The 13,899-nt window shown below is 43.4% G+C and overlaps 1 protein-coding gene across 1 annotated transcript in view; it reads left to right on the top strand.

Moving 5' to 3' along the window:
- The window catches only part of thrab (thyroid hormone receptor alpha b), a 95,324-nt gene that overhangs the window by 70,779 nt on the left and 10,646 nt on the right, over positions 1–13,899 (top strand). Inside the window, exons 3-5 of the mRNA XM_020604641.1 lie at positions 502–851; positions 8,259–8,320; positions 11,272–11,372. Coding sequence (XP_020460297.1) covers positions 796–851; positions 8,259–8,320; positions 11,272–11,372 — 219 coding nt within the window. The 5' untranslated portion in view covers positions 502–795. The remainder of the gene's footprint in view (positions 1–501; positions 852–8,258; positions 8,321–11,271; positions 11,373–13,899) is intronic.

Genomic DNA, 13,899 nt, shown 5'->3' with positions numbered 1-13,899 from the left:
TCTGAAAAACTATCCAAAAGTATCGAAAGTATCGAAAGTATCGAAATACATTTTGGTACCGGTACCGGTACCAAAATGTTGGTATCGTGACAACACTAGGTTGGAAGCTTCTTCTCCGTGTGTTGACAAAACCTTGGTAAATACTTGACAGAAAAGACAAATTAAAGGAAGCAGCAGCACTGCTTCTTCATCTTAGAGGCAGGTCTGCCACTGACAGTTATTTTTATTATCGATCCATTTGGTTTATAAAACACCACAAGGCAGTGAAAAATATTTTTCACAGTCCCTTAGTTCCTGACATTAAATGTTGTGTTGGTTTTTCTGAGCAACTCTCCAAAACCCAAAGATTTTCAATTTACTGTCAGGAATAGAAAAACCAATAAATGGTCATATTTTGAATTGGGAACCAGTCTATTTTTGTCACCTTTACTTAAAAAAACTGCATCATCAATTATCAGCTGACTAATGGTTGTATCTGATTGTGTCTTTGTTCTCTTCCAGACTGGATCCCAGTCCACCCTCCATATCCCTGAGACCAGCATCTGCCTCCGGCCCCACGGCCCGCCAGTTTACCCCAGTGCAACCTCCAACATCCTCTATATCTTGCAGCTTCACAGCACACCACAGCACGCTAACCTCAAAGGGGGTTAGCTCCTTTTGGAGACCACCACCTCCCTCCCAAGACCCCAGGGACGGGACTGCAATGTTTCACTGACTGACCCCGAATGAGTGTGCATCTGAGGGTGGGGCTTGCCTCAGTCTCTCATGATTGGCTGCTGGATGGAATTAAGGTGAATGGAACACATGCCCAAGGAGCAGGACCCTAACCCATCAGAGGGAGAAGAGAAACGGTGAGTGGAAGCTTTTTTTAATATGGCTGTCTTTGTGTAGATTAGTATTCTAATGCTTTTAGAGCAAATTCCAGCACTGTTTTTCAGATTGCTTGGCTTTCATGGTCTCATGTTTGGACAAATGTTTAAGCTAACCTGTGTAAGTCAACCCTAGCCACCGCCCCAACCCCGCATCAAGAGCCAGCTCCTCCTTTACGTGAACCAGGCGTGGCTTTCTCCCACTGTGTAATGTGGTTGTGTATGGAGGAGGGTTTTTGAAGAAGTACAGAAGGAAATCTTTTTCAGTCTCCCCTTTCTCATCTCAATATTGGTTATTTCTCTGTTTCATTTTTTCCAGACCCCTCTCCTCTTCTTGGGTGAATTGTCAGAGAATTTGGGTCCATAGTTAAGTGTTACCCTGACACCGCTCCTTTCCTTATTTGTCCTCCTGGCCCAAACACAAACAAACTCAGCACTGTTTAAGCCCCTTCTCATTACTGAAAACATAATATTAGTGGAATGGAGCCTGTCTCACAGCACCACTGCTAGAGGAAGGGGCTCTCTGTGTGGACGAGGCCTCTGGGTAAAAGGTTGTCAGTCATTATCAGGCTGATTTAGCTTTAAGAGAGGATCATTTAAATAATTAAAAAATGAAAGTGCTAATCCACAGGACTTGTATATTTGGAAGTAGAAATACAGTTGGTTGTAAGTGTAGGAAGGACATGAAAGCTTATGTTTAATTGGATTATGTTTTCATCCTGCTAGTATGATGTAAAAAGTAAAAAAAGCTTATTCATAATAATGTTATAAAACAAAGCACTTCTGTATCAGACTAAGAGGATAACAGGGGCACCTGAATGCAACAATACACACAGACCGTTACCCCTTTCATTGTTTTTTCTGTCTCCACAATATACTTAATGTTGTAATACTAACAATAATAGTACAGGTTTGTACTAGCTGGCTGCCCAGAGCCCAGTGTCAGATTGCCCACTGTGCTTCCGTGTGCTGTATTACAAGCTTTTGTTAAGAAAGTCAATCCGGAGCCTGGATAGATTCCTGAGCTAACACAGACACCTGTCGGGTGATTAGCAGCTCTGCCACTAGGGACACAGGGACAGTTGATGTGGCCATGGATCCACTGTAGAAGTGAGTGCACTGGGATTTTGTGTTTCATGTGACATATTCGGGTGGAAGTATTTTATGTGTCGCTGCTCGTATTCCAGTGTCTATCGTGTGCTGGCTGTACAGGGCCTCCCACTGGACCGGCTGCTCCTTGGAGTGGATATCAGTGGTGCGTTTGGCATGACGGTGGATTTTATTGAATCTCTGCCCCTCCCTTCTGTATGTTGTCAGTGTGTTGTGCTGGACTGGTCCAGCTCTTTGAAGTGATGCTATGGTTACCGGTATGCAGACAGAAATAGAACACCCTATGGATTGACAGTCCTTTGATATGCGTTCAGCCGTTTTCAGCTCTTTCCTTTTACATAAAACCTTATCAGTGATAAACATTTCAGTTGTGATGTTTGTCATTTCAGGTGATTGATTGTTTTGAGGTTTCGGAGCTGCTAAAACCAGAACATTTGCTGTTTCGTGTTATTCTTCCTAAAGCTGCTTGTTATGACCCCGGCCTAGGGGAAATCTTGGTGCAACATGAATATGGAGCTCCCTTCCCCAGCACCTAATAACCACCATCAAACACAGCTTTGCAGCCCTGTGACAGTTTATTACTACGGCCAAATGTTAGGGCTGTGAGGTAGTGCAAAAAAAAGAAGCTCTGTGGCTGCCATGTGGACCATCTGGGCACACGACAAGGAGAGCTTCCCCCGGAGACTGCAGCCAATCGGCTCACAAGAAGCCTGCACATACTGTACATTCACTCACCCACCTGCAACCCATTTTACACAACCACCCATGAACACACCAAGAAAGGGAAAAAACAGGGAGATCCATACACACAAAAGAAAGGACTCTCAGTCAAGCACAAAACAAATCACAACCAGGTCATATCACTGCTCATATTTTGGCTTGGTGGCGCATTAGGATGCATAAACTGTTGTACAGGTAGTTAACATCAGCTCCACCTTTACCAGCTGCAACATTAACGTGATGAACACAGTAATGCATCAGCAGTTATAATCCAATAATATGATATACATTGAGTGCTTTTACGTTTGGTACTTTAAATATTTTTATGCTAATGCTTTTGTACTTTTACTTAAGTTACATTTTGAATGCAGGACTTCTACTTGTAACAGTGTTTTTTTACTCTAGTGTTACTACATTTACTGGAATAAACAATCTGAGTTACTTCTTCCACCACTGGCTGCAGTACACACATGATTTATATTTAAGATGTAAACTAAATGCACACTAAACCCTTTCAGCTGCAGGATGTATCAAGCTGTATTTGAGGATTTAGCTCCTTGTTTATTGGTTATATGTGGGTTATGGTACAGCTGTGTATTTGGACAGAGGGCATTGTTTTGCTCTCTGGCATGATATGTCCCCCTTCGAGCTCAGCCTGTAATTTAGACAGCAGCAGGACACATGAGGAAACAAAGTGTCCATTAGCGCTGGATGTATGGGACAGGACAATCCCAGCTGTAGGCCACTAACATGTATGGTGAACAATGGCCTGCTGTGGCAGTCCAAACACAGGACGGGGCCTCATTCAGGCGCTGTTATGGATATAACAGTGTTTTTGTGTTGTTCAGCCTGAGCTTCAGAGTAGATGCTTCTCAACCTTGCATTTCTGCCTTGCCATAGGGATGATGTTTTTTTTGTAGGTCAATCTGTAATTTATCATCTCCCTGGTTCCCTCGACATAAAGCCAACGAGATTTTTCTGTAGGGTTTTGGATTATTGCAGAAAATAAGAACTGTGATGGGAACAGTTTGACACTTGCACGTTTTGTTCAGCAAGACAATTGTCACAGGTGAACACAACTTATGATTATTGAAGCCCAAATAAAATGGGTTTTGCTGGCAACAAGAAACATAGAATAATACTAATTTTATTAAGGCGTACCTTAAAACTTAAGGGAAATGATCCTCAAGGATGTGTAGTTCCTCTATGTGGTATTGATGACTGTCCAATACTGTCTTAATATTCAAGTTACCTGACAGCCTACCGATTAGAAGCCCTCCACGGGTACAGGTGGAGACATGTGCTCCAATCAGGGCGGACTGGGTGGTACTGGCAACAGGGCATGAATGTCCCACAGACCAGTGGAAAAGGGAAGGAGAAGCAGAGTGTATTTGAGTGGGTCAGCAGGCTAAAAATAGCATAACTGGTAGAGCCATCAGGACGCAGGACAGTGAGAAACGCAGACAGACACAGACTTAAGTCCATGCATGTGGGTGGTGTCGCAGCTGGTCGGCTACATCTGCAGCTTCAGCCTGAACTGCTCCTCTGACATGCATATTTTCCAGTCGCGCTGCATCATCCGGTCAGCACTGCAACTCTTTTTCATGTCATCTTTTTTACATATGTTGTTGATTCTTCTGTTGTGCGCTGGCTCTGGGTGCTGCGTGCACCTAGTTGGGCATTTACTTGTTGTTCTTACTCATCAGCCTAAGTTTTACACTGTGTGTGCTGGAGAGAAATCACAGCTCGTGCATGTTTGTGCTGGCTCAGAGGTGAGTGCTGAGAGGCACAGTGTACAGGACCGTGCACATGAAGATGTGCGCTGCAAGCTGTATCGTGTCCAAGCTTCCCATTTCCAGAGTTGAAGAGGTGGAAATTGAAAAGCATTCTGTGGTATGCCTGCGAAGTGCATGGCATTGTGCCCCAACCTGCAGAAGCAGCACACATTCCATCAAAGCGTATTCAATTATGCATGATGTTTCATCGATGAACAGGAGTACTGTACTTGTATTTGCACATAATGGCCCCATGTTCCCCGGCTGTGTGATGGAGGCTCCTCTCAGGGAACTGGCTTGTTGCATAAACACCCAAATCAAATTTTGTTTTGACATTTTTGTCAAACCACAATGTTAGACTATAAGTTAAGTCCAACCTGACATGGAAACTCTCCTACTGAACCATGTCTGTGTATTTGTGTTTTTCTGTGGTTGTGTGTTTTCTTTTTCTTGCTTCTACGGGACACTTGACACTGTTTTCTCTAACTCTTCCTGCTGGGAGCTCTTAGAGTAGTGCAAAGCACTTATGAGGCTAAGCTCTCCCTTTTTTTTTTTTCTTTAGCTAGAAGGGTGCTAATACATTTATTGGTGCTATTTTGTTATCATTAAAATCAGAAGCTTAGACCTAGAGCCTGTTCAAGAGATGGTCATTTGTATCATCATTTTATTAGCGTATCAGTCTAGCTGTTGTGCCGCCTTGTCTAAATTGTGCACTTGTGAAAACACAACACTACACAGCTAAAATGAGGGGGAACAAAGCTCTCTAACCTGTGGCAGGTCGGGAGAGACCTGTTGTTGGAGTGACAGAGACCTGAATAAAGGCAATATGTTTTTATCCTTCTTCTGTGCTGCTGTATGGGACGCCTCAACTGTCATAGAGCTGAGAGTTTGGTGGTCGTGGCCTGCAGCAGCTTCATGGAGTGATGTGGAAGCCAGTTGGTGGAGTGAGAGACGTTTACCTTGGAGTGGTAACCCCCACCTTGTCAGCTGTAGTTATTTTTAATGACACCTAATTTAGTCCATAAAGTGAATGAAAGCATGCTCAAAGAGTCCATGGATCCTCTTATGTTATTGTGTTTTGCTATTGTTGCACATCAGGAAGTGTTGCCTCACAGGTGAGCAACCTGACTCCAGCTTATGTTGATGAGTTGGGCCACAGATGAGCTTCTAATAAGATGCTGTGGGAGCAGCAGTCACAATAAATCAAATAAATCATGCTTTAACTAAACAGGTTGTTTAATTTAATGCCCTGTTAATTCATCAGATGTATTCTAAAAAGGCCAAAGGGAAAGATAACTGAGAACAAAACCGTGATAATTAAGGGCCAGGTGAAATGTGAAGGGCAGTTGGACTCAATTACAGCAACTCCTGAACTTAACAGGCAGTTATATTGTTACGTTTCCCTGGGGGCAAAGAGTGTTTGGTGGTGTGAAATATAAAACTATGCCAGCTTATAAAAGAAGTGAGAAACCTGTGGGTCATTAGGAAGAGATGCAGCACTTTTATTAGACTTTTTGACCATTCATGGACCAAAAGAATCAATTTGCATTGTAAAACACAAAAAATATGTTCATGTAGAGAGCTGTTTGACTAGAGGCCATCCCGTGGTAGACATCTTTGTCTAGTAGTGACTGTTTGTAAGCAAGAAATGCTGTGCAGCATGTCCTGATAAAAGCAATAAAAAATAAAAAAACAGGGTGGAGGTGAAAAGCAACATGAATGGGGTTACTATGAGTCTGTATTTTTATTCCTCAGCACCACTGATGGCCACACCCAGAGGCATTATGTTTTCAGGCCGTCCACCCCAATCTGGTAAATGTGATATCTCAGGAACGCCTTGAGGAAATTTCTTCAAATTTGGCACTAGTGTTCACTTAAGCTCAAGGATAAACTGAATAGATTTTGGTGGTCAAAGGTCCTATTCACACCACAGCAAAGCGAGTTTAAAGAAAGTCAAACATTATAGGAGAAATAATCCAATGCTGTGTCCCAGTGCATGTACGTTTTGTGTATGTAGTAGTTCTCACAGAAGAAGTGTGGTGGCATTGCTGTGAGAAAGATACTCAGCTGAAAAACATTAAAACATATCGAGTACAGTAGTGACATGGTGTGGTGTGGATGCAGCAAGATGCCATTTACATTAATGAGACAAATGTCTAACAACAGAGAGGGGGATCCTTCCTCCAGATGAAAAAGAACAAACTAATATAAATATCTCACAGAGCAAATGTAACCTACAGGCATCTTAAGAGAGCAGGGGGTCATTGTGTTTGTGGTGCTAATGGAGGGCTGCTCCCCCTCCTGGTATTAAAGGGTTCTGGTGTGGGAGTAGAGCTGGAGGCTACCAGGAGCGTCTGAGAGCTGAAAGCTGGACTCCTGGGACTCTGAACACATCCATCTTTGACAAGGAGCACTCACTGACTCTCTCCCATACTCCCCCCCGCACTTAAATCTCTCCCTCCTCCATCGCTGTGCTTTCATAATTCCCTTCAGAGCAGCCAGTTCCCATCTGTGCTTTACATGCCTTTCACATGTGTCAGTGTGGCTGCAAGTGTGCGTGTCTGCGGGTGAGTGCACATGCTTGTTGAAGAATGGATGTTGCTTTGCCTGTGCTTGATTCATATTACATGGCGTCTTTGTGTTTCTTCTGTTGTTGCGGGGTTTTCCCACACAAATCTTCACAATTAGAGTTGTTTGGGGGTTTAATTGTTCCCCCTAAAATCATTTTCCTGCTGTTTGGGTTGTTTGCAAACACAGCCGAGAGCATTTTTGTGCCAAAATGTAAGCGTTTGTTACACAAAGGTCCCTTCTCTTTTGACATCATGTTTATGACAAACACCGTGTAACTGTCTAGAGAGCACCTTTACTCCTCTGTTAGAAATTAAAGTAGCAGCAAATCATGTCCCTGTTTTTAACCTGAACTGAGCACCAGATGTTTGGCTGGTAATAGGATACATGAGGAAGGGAGAAGGTTTACACAAATACAGAAAAGTTTCCTAAAGTCAGTTTGTATCCGTTTTCATGAGCTAACTCGGTATGCCATTGTACTGGTGCCGTACATTTTCTCATCACTGTTTGCATCTGATGTACACCTGCTAATAATTTGTGAACTTTACCTGTAGCCTTTTATTGAGCAGGAAGAGGCAGAAATCGGCAACCTCTCAAGTTGCTGAGCAGGGTTTTTTTTTCTTTAAAATGTGGTTTAAATCTAGAGACTTGTGTTACACCTGCCTGAGATCTCGACAGGCTGATCCAGTCAAGACTGAGATGTTTTGCATGCCCAGATAACCTACCCAGATTAGACTATGGATCAGGCCACATGTTTCTCTGCGAACCTGATCTACTGAGACCTTCTGCACATACAACAACAATAAGCCCCGGTTCACAGTAAGACTCAAGCAGCTTCCTCATGCCAAACAGGAGGCCTACAGAAGTGGGGACAGGATCCTGTAAGGCAAATTGGGAGCTCACTGACCCAAGAGCATGGCACCCAAATCCGATCCGAACCCAACCAGCTTATAGTATTAAATGTCTGAACCCAACCAGAGCCTGACACAGTTGAGTTTGTACAGTGTTTTTCCCCTCATCATTAAACAAAGTAGACATTTGAGTGCTCCAGCCACCTAGCCTAAAGTTGACCTACGTGTCCGAACCCAACCCTAACCCTCAGATACTGACAGGTCCAGTCAGGCTTGGTTCAGGTATCCACGCCCTTACCCAGATAAAAAAAATAAGCAGTGCATTCAACTACACTTCTTGTTTCTGTCCTTCTGTTCTCTCTCAGGTGGCTCAGTTGCCCAAAAAGGAAGAGGAAGAACAGCCAATGTTCGGTGAAGAGTATGACTGGTGAGTAAGTGGCAGCTAGGAAGCAGACTACCACCATCTTAATTCGTAGGTCTCTTTATTTAACAACTTTCCAATTGCAAGAAACCATCCATGTTTCTTACGGGACTTTGATATACCTTTCTTGGCATGTTTTTAGAAAAGGAAGACTAGCTGTCAGTCTCACCACAGCGAATGCAGTCAGCTGAGTGACGCAGAAGCTAGTGGAACGTGATTCACTGCTGCCTCGTGTACATTACCCTTTCGATTTGTCACCTACAAAGAGACAAATATTTTGGCATCTGCCATCAATAAACAAAAGCCTGTCTCCTCTCTTGTCAAATGCCCCACTTTTTCTGAGTGACAGCTCCAAATCCCCCGCGCTGAAAGAGACAAGAATCAGAGAGAGATATTGATGGAGATAGAGTGGGAGGAACACCAGCATAAAAACCGGAGTCTACAGGATGTTTGATTTGGCATTTGTGAAGTATATCTCCCAGACTTTGGGCGCTTCAGCAGCCTCTTGGGGGAGTAGCTGACTGACATGGGCATTGATACCGGTCAGTTTTGCAACCTGCTGAGTCACTGTGACAGTCGAGGCCAGTGTTAATTTTATAGTCAAAAACTTACACAAGAATTGTTTGTTAATGCATATCATTCACGTAAACACAGGAGCTGCAGGTACACTAGGGCTGCTGTTTCAACTCGAACTTCTGCGTATAGCTTAAGGCTTGTCCCTGTTGCCTTCAGTGTTTACAGTCTTGAATGTCATCTCAGCAGTGCTGTCGTCATGTGAGGCCCTTGGAGCAATAATCCTGACACTCCTTCAGGGACCACAGTCATGCCACCCTGATGTACACACTATAATAAAACAAAATGTTATGTTGGGAAACTTGTGAGGATAAAATATTTATCTTGACTCAGCCACAGTAGAAGAATCTCCTCCCTGCGTTTGGTCAGTGGAGGTATTGCAGGGCCTGCTGTGGGAGGGGCGAGGAACCAGAGCCAGAGAGCTGCAGCAGTATTGATTTTGGGCTTGGTTTCTAAACACAGCCACAGCAGAGTGGCTCAGGATACGGATGCTGCTCGCCCTGCCAACACACCGGAGTTGACGTTTTTCCTATATGATCATCCTCGGATGTCCTTGTTTCTCTCCCCCTCCTCTTTACTCCCATGTCTCCCACCTTTTCTCCTCCATCTTCCTCCATTTAGTTTTGTGCTGTTTTTGTCTCTGTAGAACTGACTGTCTGTTTCTTTCATTTGTTGTTCAGCTTTTCTCGTTTCCTTTTTCTGTATTTCTCTTAAGTTTTAACCTGTAAGTTTTTCCTTTTAATCTAATCTCTTGTAATGATCCCTAATTGATTTTCTTATCAACAGAAAGAACTTGAGCTTTTCAATGATGTATAAAAACAAAACTGGGAAAAATGTTTCTTGTGCCCTTCTAGCTCACGCTCTCATCTCTCTGTCTTTCCCACCGTCTTCTTGCCCTGCCTTCATCCTCTAAAATCTGTAAGAAAGCCAAAAGGCAGAGCCCCACTGACACTGCCAGTCACAACTCTCACCATGCCTGGTGTACACACACATGTTCAGAGTGCAGAGATCCTCCCCTGGCTGTGTGTCTGTGTACTGAGACACCCACATTTGTATATTTATCTGTGAGCTGCAGTGGACCACCTCCTCCTCCCCCCTAGATCGTAAATGTGTAACATATGAAAATGTACTGTTTCCTGCATCTCTGTGCTTTGTTCCTGTGTCACAGGTCCTGCAGGCGGTTTAGAAAAAGATCAAACTGCCCTATTCCTGTGTTAAATCAGAGGAAGGCTCATTTATTGTTTCTGCTTACAGATGCACTTCTGTTTAGACCAGGAGTGGCAGGATGCATACGTGGACATGTTCCACACCAGAAGCTATGACAGTGACCTTCTGACACCAAGATTAAGGTCACCTTTGTTGTATTTGGATGAACAACATGAAAAATAAAAAAAATGTATGTGCCACCACTCAGCAAAGAACAGGACTAAGGATGGGAAATAAACAGTACAGCAATGCAGTGCACAAAGCGATTCTGGCTCACACGTGGTCATCATGCACGCCGTGCAGACCGCACACAGTCATCCAAATAATATTTATGTCACGTGGACCTTTGTGGATGCAGAAAACAAGAATTGGCCTTAAGATTCCACAGAGAACAATCCAAACATCCGCTGAGCCAAACATCATGCAGCCTGTTTACAGTAGCACCATAGTTTGACAAGTTACGTTTTACTGTGGTTATAACAACATTAACGTTCTACGATCAATGTTGTGACCACATGGATTTGAGCCATGTGCACACATGACTGCAGAGAATGAGATAAACATCTGACATGTTTACAGACAGTCTGTGTAATAAACCTTTTTGTTTTTTTACCACAGAAAACATTAAAGGCTTTAATTTAGTTGTTCAGTTTTTGTTGGTCTCTTAAGCTGTGTCGGTCACTCAGAGAATAATTGCAAACAGTGAGTGTCCCAGAGCCATTGTGTGTGTGTGTGTGAGAGAGAGAGAGAGAGAATATCACTGGACTGTCTTTTGAATAAGCTGTGGACCTTTAAGGGAACCCTTAGGGGTTTTCTTATAAGCAAACAAAGTTTATGTTTGCGTTTAGTGTTTCTCGCTAAAAGTGAGATCTGACAAATGTGCTTGTGCGTTTTCATCCTCATACTAAACATACAATGCAAAGAGAATAGTGATCCACTCCTAAAAACATCGCTCCACAGAACTTCTACAGGTCAGAAACTCCACAAGGTACTTTTAACCTTGGTAGAAGAGCCTTGATTGTGTGGTCCTGCAGGTCAGATGCTGCAAGAAAACCCTCAAACATCACTGCCCCTAAAGGGAAGCCAGTGTTTGTAATAGTGTAAGAGGCAAAGGGGGCTTGTTTAGAGCAACATCAAGGATGTATAATACATGTTCTGTCTTTGATTCTCTCTCTTAGGGTACATCCCCAGCTACCTCGAAAAGGATGAGCCATGCGTGGTGTGTGGCGACAAGGCCACAGGTTACCACTACCGCTGCATTACCTGTGAGGGCTGCAAGGTACACACACAGGATCAGCTGCACCTGAGGCCCGTACCACGAAGCGAGTTCGACTTGGTTTGGCTCCCTTGGAGTTATCTGGCTTCAATGAGCCTAACTTTGGTCAATCTGGATGACCGGTACCATGAAGCCGGTTATCAACACACTTTACGTCTGTGTTTTCCTATCAGTCTGTGAATGTGTTCATGTAAAAGAGGGGGGGTTGTTAATTGGAAGCAACATTGCCAGCACCATGAGTGAAGTACTGAAAATAATATTAGATGGAGCAGGGATAGCTGTGGGGAAAATTATTTAGAGTCGGAGCAAAAGTGATGTTATGGTGGGTGAACTGTGAACAAAAAACTATGGTCACATACAGTAACCACAATTTTAAAAAATCAGAATCAGCTTTAAAATAAGAAGTTATTGAAACACTAGAAGTAACTAAAATGTTGAGTAAAGATTAAGACCGTACATTAGTGCAGTATTATTATAAGGGTCTTATTCAATGAGTATGTTTCTTCTTTGTCTGATGATAAACTATTGTATGTGTTAATAAAAAATCCTACAGTTTTGCAGCCAGAGCATCAAGGACAGGAGTTGCACCTAAAATCAGATATTCATTTTTAATCATTGGGAATATTTAAGTGTCTGGATTATTTTTCTAATAAAAGACCATCACAGAGTTTCCTCATGTTATTCTGAGCTGTAAAAATATGGATACAGTCAGGAATCAAATGCTCAGGAATCAAATAATCTTAGTGCATTTAAACAGCACGATGGAGACTGTAGACTCCCTCAGCTGGTTAGAAACTGGTCTATAGAAATATCAATTTAATAGCAGGTTTGGATCTGATCCTCTGAAGTTAACCTGCTCCGGAGCAGGTTAACTGCCCAGCATAAGTCACTGTGGTAACCTAGGCCAATGAAAAGTGAATCAGCTTCATGGTACCAGAAAACCTGAGCTGAGCCCATAGTTAGCTGGATAAGCCACTAATCTCGCTTCATGGTACAGGCCCCTGCTTCACAACCCAAACACCATCTGCCAGAAGCGCCTGATATGAGACCTCTGAGATCAACAGCTTCTACACACTCGTCCACACTCACTGTGAAACATTCCCCTACTTCAAAGTGAACACATACATTCACACAAACACATACAAAAGAAATGTAAATAAAAATGTTGGCATATTTAGCTTCGGCTTTGTATCATTTGTCTTCCTTGCTTTCAGTCGTATGATTAGTCTGCTTCTGTTCATACGTCTGTTCATCACTGACATGTCTAAAGCGAGCTTAGTGGGCAGTGATGTACACTGCCTGGCCACATTAATAGTCTGTACAGTTGTTTGCAGTTCAGTGCAACACTTCCACCTTAACATCTGTGTTTATGAAGCTCAAAATATTTAAGCTTTTGGTGAAATTGTCATAGATGTATAAATTCCATTATATGTTTCTTATTGAGAATCTAGCCACAGGGGTTGCAAGCCAGTGACTTCTGTGCCAGTCCCAAGGCTGGATAAATAGAGAGGGTTGCGTCAGGAAGGGCATCTGGCATAAAAACATGCCAAATTTAAACATGCGAATCATCAGTGCGAATTCCATACCAGATCGGTCGAGGCCCGGGTTAACAACGACCGCCACCAGTGCTTTTGACCTACAGGGTGCTGGCGGAAATCAGGCTACTGTTGGTCGAAAAAGGAGAGGAGGTAGAAGGAGTTGTATAGACAGAGAGAGAAGAGAAAAGGCAGGAGTATAGGTCTGAGAATAGGGACTCTTAACGTTGGCACAGTGACAGGGAAAGGTAGAGAGCTGGCGGAGATGATGGAGAGAAGGAAGGTAGATATACTGTGTGTGCAGGAGACCCGGTGGAAGGGTAGCAAAACGCATAGTGGAGGTAGGAGTACGCAGGTAGACTACATTCTATGTAGACGAGGTGATCTGAGAGAGATTAGTGACTGCAAAGTGGTGGTAGGAGAAAGTGTAGCCAGACAGCATCGGATGGTGGTGTGTAAGATGACTCTGGTGGTCAGGAAGAAGAGGAGAGGAAAGACAGAAAAGAAGACCAAGTGGTGGAAGTTGGAAAAGGAAGAATGTTGTGAGGAATTCAGACAGAAGTTGAGACAGGCTTTGGGTGGTCAGGAAGAACTTCCAGATGACTGGGAAACTACAGCAGAAGTGATCAGGGAGACAGGTAGGAAGGTGCTAGGTGTGTCATCTGGAAGGAGGAAAAAAGATAAGGGCACTTGGTGGTGGAATGAGGAAGTACAGGACAAAAAGGCCGAACAGAAAGCATATGATAAGTTGTATGCCAAGTTAGACATGAGGGAAGGTGAGAAGGACTTGTACAGATTAGCGAGACAGAGAGATAGAGATGGGAAGGATGTGCAACAGATAAGGGCGATTAAAGACAGAGATGGAAAGGTGCTAACAAGTGAGGAGAGTGTGCAGAGAAGATGGAAGGAGTATTTTGAGGAACTGATGAATGAGGAAAATGAGAGGGAAAGAAGGGGGAACAGGTGAATATTGTAGAGCAGGAAGTAGCAAAGAT

The sequence above is a fragment of the Monopterus albus genome, unplaced genomic scaffold, assembly GCF_001952655.1.
Source record: "Monopterus albus unplaced genomic scaffold, M_albus_1.0 scaffold67.1, whole genome shotgun sequence".
Taxonomy (NCBI): domain Eukaryota; kingdom Metazoa; phylum Chordata; class Actinopteri; order Synbranchiformes; family Synbranchidae; genus Monopterus; species Monopterus albus.
Note: the sequence above shows the minus strand (reverse complement) of the source record. Positions and strands in the feature narration are given on the sequence as shown.